This window comes from Choristoneura fumiferana, chromosome 5, assembly GCF_025370935.1.
Source record: "Choristoneura fumiferana chromosome 5, NRCan_CFum_1, whole genome shotgun sequence".
Lineage (NCBI taxonomy): Eukaryota > Metazoa > Arthropoda > Insecta > Lepidoptera > Tortricidae > Choristoneura > Choristoneura fumiferana.
This window is the reverse complement of record NC_133476.1, coordinates 11200697-11216834: the sequence shown is the minus strand read 5'-3', so window position 1 is coordinate 11216834 and position 16138 is coordinate 11200697. Positions and strand designations below refer to the sequence as shown.

Sequence of the window (16138 nt, the reverse complement as noted above, 5' to 3'; positions counted from 1 at the left end):
CTGGAAATTTTGCAAAAAGTTAGTTTAGGATACTTTTTATCCCGATATTCCCACGGGATAGGGATAAAATCTCTAAATAACAACCGCTGGGCTTAGAGTTATGAAATTTGGTATATTACATACCTACTACAGTAGGTAGCTGGACGTCTGGAATAACACATTAGGCTACTTTTTAACCGACTTCAAAAAAGGAGGAGGTTCCATGTTCCAATGTTTGTATTTTTTTATGTATGTTCACCGATTACTCAGTCAATTGTGGACCGATTTAAAAAAAAATTTTTTTAATCGAAAGGGTATTCTTCTGAGGTGGTGCCATTGTCTCCAAGTCAAGATCTGACGTGGGATCCTAGGGAAATATGGCGATTTTGGCATTTTTAGCATTAAGATGAGCATTTACATTCAGAAAGTATCATTTTGTAACCTGGACCTGATGAAGAAGACCGTGATGACCAATGGAACTCATCAAAGCTAAGTAATGCTCGCTCGTCTATAAACGATCATGATTAATATACCTAGATAAGTGACTAAGAAGCTTTATGAAATGATTCTTTCGAACTGATCTGCAGGGCTACTACGAAACTCGAAACCCGAAGTTCGTGCGATGCGGTTCCTCTGACACTTATACTATTTAATATGAGAGCGAGAGGGACGGTACGATACGAACTTCGATTTTCGAATTTCGGAGTAGGCCCTCTGATGCTGAAGCCAGAAGCACAGAATATATAATAGTACTACCAGAAGGTAGGCAACGGAACACGTCGGTTCCATTTTTTGATATTTTTTTTAATTTTTATTCCGATGTTCCCACGGGATAGGAATAAAATCACGAAATAACAGCCGCTGGGTTTAAAGTCATGAAATTTGGCATGGGGTATAACGTCAATGAAAACAACGATGTAATTTTAGGGAATTTCCATGAGAATTTAATAAAATCCCGGAATTTAAATTCAACTGCTGTATTTAATGATTTTACGCGTGCGAAACGCGGGTAAACGCTAGTATTTTAAAATTACCGATGTCGCAGGGATATCATGAGAACGGAGAGGAGATTAGGTAGATCATGTCCCTTGCGAAATAGTGATTTCGTTTAGTGATGCGAGTATTCCTCTTCGTTGCAGAACTGTTATTAAAATATGATTTTTAATCGATGTGTTGAATGTTGATTGATAGTGATACCTAGGCAATTGAATTGAAAGTTGATTTTCTCAGTCGGACCTCATTAACATCATCATAACACTAAACTACCGATTTATCAATAACTAGGTTATTAACCTAACCTAAGGTTAGTACTGACGGAAGGTGAAACTGTAAATGAAGTACGTGAAATAACGTAAAAACTTGATAACTTCTCCATAATGACCGTACAGTCACCAGAACCAATATCTGACACAACAAGCGTGCATAAATATCAGATACGAGTGATACGACTCTATTTCTGGGGCCGGAAGGACGTCAGATATTTTAATGCTGGTGACTGTTCCTACCTACAAAGGTACCTTATACCTTAGGTTAGGTTAGTAACAGTTGACAAGTCCGTAGTGTAGTGTTATGATGATGTTCGGCATTGGCTCCGCATTGTTGCAGAGAATGAAAATTTGTCACAAAATAACAGCATTGCACTGCCCTGACTCACACTGAAATTCACTTCGCAATCAATAAAAATATCATTCATCCCTTTTTGTACAACATACTTCTTTAGGAGTCTCGTTCAGTAAATTGCAGCAAGATATGTCCAGCACTAAGTACTCCACCAAAATAGCAATCCGTTTTATGGTTGTATACCGCATTGCAATAGTATGTGTATCCCTTCATTTTCAAAATATTGCAACTAAGCCTAAAGCAAGATGCGCACGTAAATAAGTGTAACGGTGCTTTTACAACCGGCGCGGCATCGGCGCACCCAGGCATCTCGCGTCGCCCTCGGAACGCTGCCAATTCACATTGCTCAATAGTCTTTATCTTAACATATTGCCCATTCATTACTCGAACATTTTGAATTTATTTGATGGCTGAATGGTTTGCATCAAAATCCCGGCTCATTGCCGCTAGGGATTAAGATTCTCTTCTAATCATTATAATTCCATTTTATGCCCGTTTTTCAACAAGGCTGACCTTCTATTTGTGAACTGACGATTTGTCAACAATAGCGCAAACGGCTATTTAAAATTACAGAACAGTAAATGAGTAGCATTGTGCTATAATCATTATCAAGGATGATGACATTTAAATTAAAATACCACGTAATTCAAGTATGTAATTCAATGTTTATTCGAACATCATGATTTAGGAGGAAAGAAAACATGATAAATTGTACTTTAATAAAAATAATATTGTGTTTCGCTAAATGTTAACCATGGGTTCACATGCTTAGTCTATTATATAATTTCTCTAAAATCAAAATGCTTCTGCGAAAATTATCCAGCAATATTTATTAATAGTATTTTATTAGTGGCAATTCTAAAAAGTATGATGCTATAATATGCTACTTTAAATCCAAACATTTCGTCCAACATTAGGATAAAGACACTAAAATGAACAGGACAACTAAAATATTCTTTACGACAATATATTTCAACTTTTGTACATTACGTTAGAAACAGTCTATAAGTACTGCATTTGTTATAAATTTGTCTATAGTCACATTGATCTCTTAATTCTAGGTTGCATCAAAACACGACGTGCCGATAAAATATTACGTGTATGACAACTATAAAATGTTCTCTAGTTTGTAACTACGAAAAACGTAACACTTAACGTTCGAGCCCGAACGTGAAAATCGGCGACTTACCGCATTTGTGGGGATGGTCTCGTATTTATAAATTTGTCAAGTATACATTAACACTTTGTACACGCAAGCAAAATTGTGATAAAAATTTAAAAAGATCATGATTGTTGAAATATATGAAGAAAATACATTTAAAACATCACAAATGTCTTGGACACTAAATATAGAATTGTTTCTATTCTCCAAAGAACATTCACTCTTAATTTTATTCAAATAGATAAGCATTCGTGACAAATAAATCTTTCACTAATCGTCACAAGTTACGCGATTTATTCATTATAAAAATAAAAGGAAATAAGACAATGAATCGTATGTAAATGGATACTGTGGTAAATTTTATTTCTATATCCTAACTACAAAAAAAAATAGAAAATATACTTAGTATCTAACATTAAAAAAAAGTAAAAATAATAGCGTTATAACACTAAATTTACGATTTATCTAATACCTTAGAAATAAAACTAGAATATAATGATAACAACGTAAACTAAGCCCAAGAACACGAAAGATCCAAGAGGCCTTAACAAAACGTATGAACTGTTATTAACGTCTATTGGTGTATGGATTTTACTTATACTATTCAATTCCTATACTAGAGTGACACACATTAGTGAACCGCGGTGGCGGGATTCTGAACTTTAAGCACTTACACCGAGAGTAAGTTGCACCCGTCTGGCTCAGTAAAGCTAAGGGTGCATTTGGACAGTGGTTACGTTTCGGGAACAGTCGCGCACGCAGCGTGCAAGGTGGGGTCCCACAGGGAGATTAACCGTCGCCGCTAGCGCCGATGGACCGCAGCACTTCATTTGCTACCCACGGTTTTGTTATCAGCTACATCCGTCGGCGTATTCTGAAACGGAGAATGTTACTGGATTGACTATAGTTGCGAGTTTTCCGATGCTTTTCCTAATCAATGTATAAAACATTTCAACCATGTCTGACATACTAAATTAAGAGGAACAAGTATTTGCAAATTTGATATGCAGCAGCCAAAGCAACTATCTCGACCGTTGCTGCCAAGTGAAAACTTATCTAGAAGAACTTAATTATATCTATATAACTTGGGTGAACTGTTTTATAGTATTTCATGCAACTGTTGTATAAGTGATATGAAGTTTTAAGTGGTCTTAAAACGCGAGTTGGCATGGGTAGCGATATGAGCCGCAGGCGAATATCGCTATGAAAGACGCCACGAGCGTTTTAAGACCAAGTTATGCAACCTATAGACCAAGTTGTTGTGAATAGAAATGTTGTGAAATAATTTCAATGTAATGTTGGTAATACTGTATTTATTCAAAATAGAGGTTAGGAATCATAAATTTAAAAAGTTAACTGTCAAAGGAAGGTCATTGAACTGTATTATTATGAATTTCAAAGCAATTTCAAACAATTTAAAAGCATCCATAAGTGTGCTTTTATGAGCCATAGAGTCAGACTTTTTCCCGGACTTATTATGTATGTATATCATTGTATTCGTGTTCGTGGACCTTTAATTGTCAAATAAAAGTACAGGAGAAAAAAGAACCATAAAACAGGTACATACAGTAAAGTAAAAACGGAAAGGAGAGTGAAGAAACAAATTATTCGTCGATATCCATACTATGCTAAATCCTACTAATAATATAAATGCGAAAGTCTATTTGTTTGTTTGTTAGTTCATAACGTATAAACCGCTGAACCGATTTAGATGAAATTCGGTATACAAATAGTTTGAGTCCCGAGGAAGGATATAGAATAGTTTTTATCCGAAAAAATTCCCACGATCCCCGTGGGATAGCGATAACTGAATTCTACGCGAACGGAGTCGCGGATAACAGCTAGTGTTAATATATTTTGAACATGAAACTACCGTGAGACTCACTCATATTAAATGTTATTATAACGGATAACTCACGTCTTAAACCGAGTTTAGCTCGACATGTTTCGGGCTAAACTCAGTGTTATAATAACATTTTAATAATATATATTAAATGAACGAGAAAACTTTTCATCGATTTTTGGCTTTTGTAGTACTTTTTTATCGCTTGGAAGTTCACTTAAAAAAAAACTCCGATTTCAATCGGAGTTGCGGGCAATAGCTATTTTTATTCTATAGCAGTTTTAAATCAAGATGGATATTTTTTACTATTTAGGAAATTCCGGTCCAGTACTTATACCAGTTGTGATGAGTGAACCTTTTCTTTTGGCAACCTGGACTGGAGAGTCAGGGGAGCATGAGTTATATCATGTCTTCAGATGCAAAACATTAGTGTTTGTCAGTGTTTGTGTTGTTAGTGTTTATCCTTTGCCATACTTATCATCTCATTACTGTCGTCATGTAAAAAAACTTAGACAATCCGGTAGGATTGAGTTGTCACGGCACCACATCACTGGTAAGTACTGCACTTTTTTTTAATTGCCTGGACTTGACCCACTAGACTGTAGAAATAGATATTTTATAAAAATGTAATATTTAACGAACTGCGGCGTCGTCAGTGATTCCAGCCCACTGCACGAAGGAGGGCAGGTCGCGCGCAGGCAGCTCGGCCGCCAGGGCTTTGACGCGCAAGTTGCGGTCATCCGTCAGCAGAACGACTTCGCGCACGCTGCGGACGCATTTCGACTCCGCGACCGCCGCCTCCTCTTCACGCCCATCTGAAACAAAACATATGATTATCATGCTTGATACTTTCGGTACCATAAAGTATGAAAAAGTTACATAGAGGGACGCTATTTAGATACGTTAACTGTACCCATTGAAGTTATCGTCCGCTGAAAACAGTAGTGAATGGCATTCACATTGAGTAAATTAAAGCTTATTATAAAAAATTTCAAGTTCAAGTGATGAATGCAGTTCTTTTATAACAAAAAGTTATGAGCTCTCATGTAAAACCAAGTCAGTTATTTATGTTAGTTTCTACGAGTATGTCTAGGTAGACATCCCATTTAGTGATACAGTTGAATATTCAACTACATACTTTGTTATAAATTTTTATCTAATCAATTACCTATCAACATTATTAATATTCGACATGTTTATTTCAACTAAAATAACTTGGTTATTTCACAGCATTAAAACTTTTTTTTTTACTATAAGTAGGTAATAATTAAATTTAAGGAATTCAAAATTTTAAGTTCGTGTTCAAAGTCACAACCATCTGTATCGCTGATTTTACTAGAATGCTTTACTAGGTAATTAAGCAGTTATAAACCATTTTTAAAGCCAGCGCATGATCGATAAGAAATGATCCAATCAATCGAGATATGACGTGATATTTTGCAACATGTTTAAAAGTTTGGTCTGATTCGTAATGGACCGAAGCCCGGATAATTAGAATAACATCCAAGTGGTCGCTGACGCCAATTATCATCAATCAATCCAAATGAATAAAATGTGTTACAAAAACATATTTGTTTGTTTTACTGTTATGATAAATCAATGTAATTAAATTTCCTTCTATAAACACTAATTATCTTTGGAGGATAAAATGAATATTCATACCATAGTGAATAGTGGTTTATTGTTGCTAATCATTGTTGGGGGAGGCCTATGTCCAACAGGCGACGTCTTTCGGCTGACATGATGATGACATGATGAATTAGTGTTTCGTCCTTAATTAGGAATGAAAGCCTGGCTAAGATTGGCCAAACTTTGTAGCGAATCGGATGCCACCATTCCCGTCAAATCTGCTAGATAGTACCGAACTGCAGCGACATTATCTTAGTCATAGAAGGCATTTCTAATTCGCTAATTATGATCAGGTGCCCAAGCTGCCCAAGATGCAGTTGATACCTGGAAACTTGACCACTGTATGTTACTTGGTTCATCATTATCATTAGCCAGTAGACGTCTATAACTACTGTTGAACAAGGCTGTGAACTGTGGAACGGCACAATAAACGACAGCTTGCCATATTAATATCACCCAGGACGCCTGCCATGCCAAATTTGCGTCACCCGAGAACTTTTCTCTTAAATTGGAATCTGTTCTTCGAACGCTGATAAGATGGTGGGGAGATGGGATTGCCCAATGTCACTTCAACTTTACATACTCGTAATTGTCTGAGTTGAGTTACCTGTCTGTCCAATATCTGGTAGCGTGGTGAACGGTTGTGTTGCTCTGAAGATGAGCTCTAGTTGAGTTCGACACGCGCCAGTGTAGTGTGGTGGTGGTGTGGATAGTTGGGTTTGTGTGATTTGTGTGTGTTCTGACAGTGTGGAGGTGGGAAAACATGAACACATGTTTATTGCAGACGTAGCTATCATCAGGTCGTTGGTGAGTAAAGTGACTTAGTAATGATGAGTTACCCGGTTCGCTAGCGACGTTGGCGTGCAGATTGAGTGCAGTGGCGAGCACTCTGTCATCGTTGGTGGTGCGTAGCTGGTCGCGCTCTGCTGTGAAGGCGCGCGACGCGAGTAACGACCCCTTGCTCGTGGCGAAGCGCACGCCGCCCGCGCCGCCCAGCCACGCGAGCGCCGCGCCCGCCGCCCCGCCCACGCGAGTGCATTTACGCAGCCCTTCGAGCTCCGTTAACACTGTGGACAATTAATACGAATATAGGTACAGCTTTTCAATTGATCGCCGATATTGAACCTGACTACATGTTATTCATAGTGTGAAGGAGACTTATTGTTATACAAAATGTTTACGAACAATATTAAAAGTTAAAATACAATTTTAAATTATGGATCATGGAACCGATACCGATGGTTATTTTAATAAATTATTAACAATAAATGTCAATCCTTGTCTTTTATTCAATACCTGATTTATTCTAATTAAATAATCTAGTCAAATAAGAGATTAAAAAGTAAATACACATTCACGAACTAGGTACTTTTTTTAAAATTGGCAGTATGCCATAGATAGAAAATAAAAGAAATAAAACCTACTGAAACAAAAGTCAATCTCTTTGCTGGCCTTGGCCGGCAATGTTGTATGAAATTCCATTACTATCCTTTAATTTGAAATTAGAAAGAATCTTCAATAAGTGCGGTGTTCTATGATCACGAAGATAAGGACGACATTTCCTTGGATGTTTGAGAAAAGGTATTAAAATAACTACAGTCACCTCTAATCCGTTTAACTCTCATGTCTATCAGATGTGTGGGATCTCGGAATTTTGTGACAGTACAGAACAAGTATATTGTGTCATCATCAGTCATCATGTTAATACAGACAACGCTATGCCTTCTATTCAACCAACCAACATTACATCTAAATGCAAATATTTATTGTAATACCATTAGCAGCAGGTTTACGAGAACTAGTGGGAACACGGAACTACTTTGCTTATTTCTGCACTTAAATTTTCATTGTTAGTGAGGTTAGTATACTTAACAATGATAAAGTGTTTTATTTTTAATTTAACTAAACATGATGTGCCTGCACGCTCACCAACAAATAGTAGATTGTAGAAGGCTTTAGTTATTGAGATTCATTATAAATCCTTGATAACATAATTGAACCGAAAAATTTAGTATGTTTGTTCCGCGTTCGTTTCAAAGTACAAGTACTCGTAAATTCTACAGGTTGATATAAAAACTAAAAAAAAAATCTCATTGTAGGATAATTATAGAAAAACAACTGCAAGTGTACAGATATTAATAATTCTAGTAATGTACAGCATATACCTACAAAAATACTTCTCAGACGATTTGTTACATATACATCTTACAAAGTAATAGTGGCTAAGACGCGACTCGGTTTATTTATTTCGCCCGACTGCCACGCCGATGTCCACCAATGAGCACTAATTAAAAATCAGAGCAGCGCCTGGCAACAGTATATTCGCGACGAATAGCATTTATATCGCCTTGTCTGCATACGTTTACCGTTAAACAGATCTCACCCTGTTTTAAGCTCAAAACGCTGTGTTACGATGAGACCAAATACTTCCACATTGCATATATGTACAATCACCTCTCAAGCAGACCGGTGTACAATTAACTTTTATTTAATATCGTCGTAGAATGAAATAAGTTAGCTGGCAATACCATTCATAGAAGGAATGAAATTACGAACGGTATAAATGATTAGGTTGTACATTTTATATCCACAATTACATTGGTACAACTAGTAATTATTATAAATGTGGCGGAAAAGTCGTATATCTAACGGTTGACACACTGCATGACAAAATAAGGTACCACAGTTATCCCACTGTTGTACCTAACGATGCGATTTCATTATGTTTACGGACGTAAAAACTAAAACCAATTTTAAAGTTATTTCCCACCGTTTTCATGTTAAATTAAATTTTATTAGAGAAAATACATGTTTTGAGGCTGCGCTCTAGTCAGAGATGACCGACAAAGTGGAGCAATGTTAGGAAAACATCCGCCAATAGGATTCTCCCTAGTATTGCTCAACACTGTTTTACTAGGGTCGATTTTTACTCGCATATCTCTAGTAGATGCGTAGTCTTAAAAGATGTTTAGATAATGACACCTGATGACATATTTTATCTCTTCAACAGATTGAGAACTATACTCAGCGGCACAAAATTTGGCCCACGCTTCATACAAAATTACCTATTCTGCATACATTAGAGGACCAGATTTTTTGCCGCTCAGTATATTTTATTTCATTTAGCGTAACTACACGTATTTGCCCTGCCACACTCGTTTCTAGAAGAGAACAGTAGCACTCTTTTATGCTAACTACCAACTCTGGACTCCAACATTGCGATGTGGAAAACGAGGGGAAATCACCGCACTATTTTCCCAATAAAGTCGCCAAGGAAGTTCGATACCGACACTCTCAATAAGAGTACAGCGAACGCGACAGCGGTAGAACACGACCACTCTATTAAGAGTACAGCGACTTAGCAAACACGCATTTTATGACACACGACTCATAATTTCATGGCCGATTCTTTGGAATTGTGCAAAATTGTGTGGTTGCACAGAATTCCAGGACTTACCAACAAGCGGTACAGCGAGCGTATAGGGCTGCGCAGGCGCGGCGACCACGGCCTGCAGCAACGGCAAGTGGTCGATGAAACAGTTGGTGTCAGGCACCAGCCACCGAGGCCGCACTTCCACCTCCACGCTCACGCCACTCACGCGCAACATCTCCTAGAAACGAGAAAAATTGAAAATGCATTCCATTTTAACTAGTTGTAGGCTACCGATATGAATCGTGGTCTACTTGTAGACCCATAAAGTTCGTAACCGTAGTTTCGTAACCGCTAAAGCTAAATGTAAGTATTGTCTGTCTAGTATAGTCAAAAAGACTAATTTATTTATTAAATTATTTAGCCGCTGAAAGGTTTTAGGTTTATCTACTGCGAATAATCGTTTCTAGTGAACAACGTCTACTATAAATGAAACCTGATGGTGCCTTCTTCAACCTAGACGAAATCATCAATTGTACCTAACGATGGAGACGTATTTTAAAAATTAAATGTAACTAAGATAACATGAATTTCACATGCTTTTATGAACATGGGAGTTATTGTGAGAAACTAATATGACGCTATTTAATATGTAAATATACATTGGCCCACTTGTCAATTTCGTTTATCTTTATCATTGAGTTCGAGGAATTATTCCAAGTTTTTGTCCATTCTTTACTCGTAAAACGAACAAAAGCCACCAAACCATGACCAAAAATTTATTAAGTACTATTGTATATTTCAATTCATTTACAACATAATAAAACATTAAATACTGCCGATTAAATGATACGTTAAAAATTAAGTGAAATAATTAGACGCGAAATTCGTGTGAGCAAACTTGTTCCTCTTTTTATATGTCAGTTTTAATATAATTGCTTCAACTATTAAATTAATTACAAGACAATTCTATTAAGAAACACAACAAACATCTTGCAAAGTATCCAGTAAAACAGTTGGCTTAGTCGCAATTTAGTATCCTGGAGTGTCTTTATAAAATAACATCCAATTATCCAGTGATCACTACCCAATACATTTAAAAAACGCAGTGAGAATAACAAATCGAATGACAATAATTACGCGTCCTGATTCCAAACGCGGAATAATTTCAAAGACGCGAAACACCGCAACCTGTGTGAGACTTGCGAGCATTCATTTGTACACGCTTTACTGCATCTACACTTGAAAAACAAAGTGGTAAAAAAAAACACAGCATAACCAGAAAACACGGATTTACGCCGTTATACATAGTTTCTTGTTAAAACACCTAAGCACTGTAACAAGTCAGCGACGCAAAGCTCCTATCGGCCTTGACCTTAACAGCTTATGTGAAAACGTACAATTTCTTCTGTTTAATTGAGCACCTAGCCTTGGCGTGAACAGAGGCGCACGATTTTATTTTTTTTGGATATTTTAATGATATTTTCAAACAAATAGAAGACTTCACCACACCTTTAATACTCGCAACTATGTAGTTTTAAGATAATTTGAACTAGGTCCCTTGGCAAAATCCGGCATCAGGTATAAGCTACCTGTGCATTATCAATAATAATTATTACTTGTTGTCGTGCGCGCCCTTGAAGAAATGTTATCCTCCTTTTTTAAATAAAAAAAGGAGAGTAGTTTTGGTGTCAATCTCGCACACGTTTTTTTATGTTAAATGAAGGCTAAACTGTAATAGTATACTATTTGTCATGCTTCTAAACTCATTTTCTAATCCCTAGCCGTTAAGTTTTAGTAATAACCCCCTATATATTATGACATTAAATTTCTCATATCAAAATATACAATCTAAAACTTCACGGTCTAAACCACGATATCAAAAAAACGCAACCTTTATGTACACTCCACAAACCTGCATACGCTGCCGACGTCGATCGAGGTTCGCCTTCCGCGACTCGAGCTGTTCTTTCCTCCGCAGCAGCCTTCTGGTCGCTTCATCAGCACCCTCCGGACCTCCCTCCGCGCCTTCGGCCAGACTAGGTGGACCGCTCGCCGCTGCACTGGTGCTGTCTTCATCTTCGGAATCCTCGGACTGCAACAATATGAATAAATATTCCGTTAGATAAAGCTTTTTTTGTTCAAACCAAACCTAAAGAAAACTGACAAGTTTCACCATGACCGATTCATTCTGTCGCGCATTCCAATCAAGCTAACATTATGAGAAAAACACATTCAGCGACGAGAAAATGTCGCTTTTTCAGCTAAAGTATGAGATTACTATGGTTTTTACCAATATGCTTGTAACAGCACAAGTTAAGATCATCACGATGAGTTTTGGAGACCTTAGATAGCAATTGTATTACATTATTACAGTTAGTGTTATTTAGTTTTTGTTTAGTTACCATAAAACTCTTATTCTAAGTTAGATTTCAAAATAACGGGTTTTGCAGGTGGTAGGATCTTGTGCAAGGTCCGCCCGGATTGCTACCACCATCTTGCTCGCTAATCCTGCCGTGAAGCAGCAGTGCTTGCACTGTTGTGTTTCGGCGTGGAGAGTAAGACAGCCGGTGAAATTACTGGCACTTGAGGTATCCCATCTTAGACCTCTAGGTTAGCAACGCATCTGCAATACCCCTGGTGTTGCAAATGTTTATGGGCGGTAGTGATCTCTTACCATCAGGAAACCCACTTGCTCGTTTGCCATCCAGTCAAATAATCAAATAATAATAATAAAAAAACAATAATTTTGCGCTGCACATCTTACTGAACAACCGACTTTATATCATCTTAAATGATATCATATTAAAATGGTAACTACCCAGATTAGCATGCTTTTACAATACGTTTTTAAGAGTGATCAGTGAATAAATGTACCTCTCAAATGTCATAAATATGGCATGTAAACTTGTTTCTCGTTGGTAATTACAGATTGAGATTGGTTGTAAAATTCTTTTAACACATTTTTTCGGCTTTATTGCTGCAAATTCAATTGAAAACAGTCGTTGACTTGTACTGGTTGTTAAATTTACGATTCTAGCGCTTAGGTAACGCTTATTTATGCGTGATTCATTTATAGGCATAAAGCGAGAAAAATAAACGTGCAATAATATTTGATAATAGTTCTTGAGACAGTTGGTTAAATACTGCGTACAAACATTAGCCTATGTATGTCCGACATTGTACGTACAAAGCTGCTGTTAAGACTCAAACAATGAATGTCTATATGTATTTAGCGGAGAGTTGAACCGTGTTGGGTAGCTTTGCAAAAACGAAACAACTAAATCAAACTAATTCTAAGAATTCCCAATAATGAATCGCTAATACTCATCATCATCATCGGTGGCTACAACAGAAAATTGCAGAATCTCCTGGTTTTTAGGTGACGTTTTGTGGACCGACGAAAGTACTTTTACACGAAACGGTATGTTTACTAAGCCCGAACGTATGTCGTGAATCTGCCCATCAATACAGGTTTACCTTAAATGTCTGGGCCGGTATTCACGAAAATGATATCATTGGCCCCGTATTTATTGACGGAACACTGAATCGTATCGAATTTCTGGAGCTGTTAAATGGGCCGGTGACTGATTACTTAGAAAGTATCAGTCTTGTAAGCTACCGACGTGTATGGTTCCAATTAGATGGAGCACCGGCACATTCTGTAGTAGAGACAAGACACCGTCTACATCAGATGTTTGGAGAGAGGTGGATCGGACGTTATGGACCTCAAAGATGGCCAGCAAGATCCCCGGATTTGACGCCCCTCGACTTGTCTTGTGGGGTTTTATCAAAGACGAAGTTTACTCCCAAGATGTAGACACCGTCGAAAATTTGCGAAATAAAATAGTGACGGCATTTGAAAAGTTAAGATCTATGTGTTTAGATGACAGTTTGTTGCGAAATATGAGAAACAGACGCCGTTTAAACCTTTGCATTCTACGGGATGGCACACTTTGAAAATGTAAAAATTTAAGTAAGAATGAAATAAATTTCATATGTATTTTTGAATGTATTTTGTGTTTGATTCACGTAGCGGGTACGTAGTTAATTACCTTTCCATTATTTGTCCAGATGCTAAGGTCACCTGTATAATTTGCTATATAATATTAATTTAATTTATATTTATACATAGTTTAATAACTGTCTTTCGAGGACTCATCCGCTCTCATTCCCTGTTTAAAAATATTCTGCTCCTAGTTAGTACTATAAAGTTCAAGCTTTTTTCCATTCAAAATTTCATCGAATTTGGTGCAGTGCTTTAGTTGTGAAAAGTTAACTATTCGTATATGATTGAAGGTCATCACATTTTGATCCAAACTGGCGATTAAAAACTATAAATAATGTACAGAATATTTCTTAAGTTAACAATAATATAAACGTTCCGTTTCATGCAGAATGATCTTTACCTCTGCCTCTTTAGGTATTTTATAGGAAGACGTTTCTGTTTTAACAAAAAGATGTTTTTATTAATTATGATATGAAAAATAGCAAAGTTAATCGCACTAATATTAATTATAATTGCGAAAGTTTATAAGTCTGTATGTTTGTTTGTTACCAACCTCTTCACGTCTTAACCGCTGAACCGATTTAGGTGAAATTCGATATAAGTAGGTACAGATACGCCGGTAAGTGATAAAGCGAGCCATACATTTTCATATATTATTGCTTCCCCGGCGCCGGTACGTCGCCGGCGCCGGGTCGGCTATTGGAAAAACGCCCAATACACCAGATGGAGCTCCGGCGACTCCAGGCCCGCCAAGTATCTGCAGTGACTGTTATAGCTTGTCTAGATTACTCACCAGGTGTTGCAGAGGCGCGTGGTGCGCGGGCGCATGCTGCACCGCGCTGACATAACGCGGTGCACCGTTGTTCGGGTACTCCAGACGGAGCACCGGCGGCTCCACGCCCACCAAATATCTGCGGTGACAGGAATAAATTTACATACCGACGAAAAGAACTTTTCGGCAGGTAAAACGGGTGGATTTTATTAATACGGACGGTTGGAACTCGTCAACAATCAACTTCAAAAATGTTTATATATAATTTACTATTTATATATCGTATAAGGCTTTTATATATGCGACATACAAAAAATAATCAACAAATATAAACAAGAATAAAACTTAGCAACTTGAGAACCTCTTCTTTTCTATTCGTCTTTTAAAAACATTGTTCAGTACTTATACAGTATTTAACGTAGGTATACTGACTCGGTGCCGAAGAAGAGTAGTTTGCGCGTGCGCAGCGCGTGCTCGGCGGCGTGGTGCGGCGCGGGCGGCTCGGCGCGCAGCCACGCCGCCGCCGGCTCCATGTACATCAGGGGGGTGAAGCCCGCCAGCGAGGAGTCTTCGGCGAGTCGCACCGACAGATAACCTAGCCAAAAAATAGTAATACAAAGGGCTTTAAGGTCTAAGACTGACCCAAGTATCCCGTTTAGGCACGAGAGATGCGCTTCCTAAAATATATTTACCAAAACATCAATTTCCCTATCAGATAGATGGATTTCCCAAAACGCCAATTTAGCTAATAACGTTTGTCACTTAACATCCAATTCCCACAACGTTACTTTTTTTAAATACCCTTATCCTAAAATACCCGTTTTCTAAAACGTCCACGTCCACATTCCTATAAGATCTATACCTATAAAACAGTACCGTGACTGACTGACTGATTGACTGACAGACAACGCACAGCCTAAACTACTGGTGCTAGAAACTTGAAATTTGGCATACATGTAGTGTTGTAGAGGTGCACAAAGGAAGGATTTTTCGAAATTCCCACGGGATAGGGAAATATCTAAATTTTTTTTTTCGTTTCTTTGTTTGTAGTCGAATCTCTGAAACTATTGAGCCGATTTTAAAAGCTCTTTCACCGTTAGTAAGCTATCCTTGATTGACATAGGTTACTTTTTATCCGAATAATGCATAATTCCCTCGGGATAGAAGTAAATTAATTAAATTTCAAAGCTGATTTAAAAAAATCTTACATATTATGGGATATGACTATCCCCAAATGACAAAGGCTACTTTTTCTTCGGGAAATTACAAGATTCCCATGGGATCGAAAAAACTGAATTCAACAACTTCGGGGCTGATTTTAAAAATTCTTTCACCAATATAAAGCTACACTATTCCTCATTATTATAGACTACTCTTCTTCGGGAAAATGAAAAATTCCCGCGGGATAGAAATAAGTAAATTCAACTTTGGCACTGCTTTTAAAAATTCTTTCATATGATATAATATGACTATCCTCGATTGACATAGGCCACTTTTTTTTTTCGGAAAATCAAAAATTCCCATGGGATAGAAAAAACGGAATTCAACTTCAGAGCTGATTTTAAAAATTCTTCCACTAATATAAAGCTACACTATTGCTGATTGGTATAGATTACTCTTCTTTGGGAAAATGCAAAATTCCCGCAGGATAGAAGTAAGACAATCCAAATTCGGAGCTGATTTTAAAAGTACTTTACACTTTCTTGTACAACAAAACAACAAAACGACCATTTTTTTAAATAAAAAACTGTTAC

General features: G+C 37.3%; 1 protein-coding gene across 2 annotated transcripts in view; it reads right to left on the bottom strand.

The window, feature by feature from the left end:
* Window positions 1–2244: 2244 nt before the first annotated feature.
* Smg6 (Smg6 nonsense mediated mRNA decay factor) overlaps window positions 2245–16138 on the bottom strand; it is a 41956-nt gene continuing 28062 nt past the window's right edge. For both annotated transcript variants that reach the window (XM_074087865.1, XM_074087866.1), the window contains exons 18-24: window positions 14817–14979; window positions 14406–14523; window positions 11519–11698; window positions 9691–9844; window positions 7073–7300; window positions 5247–5419; window positions 2245–3635 (exon numbers count right to left, since the gene is read on the bottom strand). In XM_074087865.1, the coding sequence (XP_073943966.1) occupies window positions 3588–3635; window positions 5247–5419; window positions 7073–7300; window positions 9691–9844; window positions 11519–11698; window positions 14406–14523; window positions 14817–14979 (1064 nt within the window). In that variant the 3' untranslated portion in view covers window positions 2245–3587. The remainder of the gene's footprint in view (window positions 3636–5246; window positions 5420–7072; window positions 7301–9690; window positions 9845–11518; window positions 11699–14405; window positions 14524–14816; window positions 14980–16138) is intronic.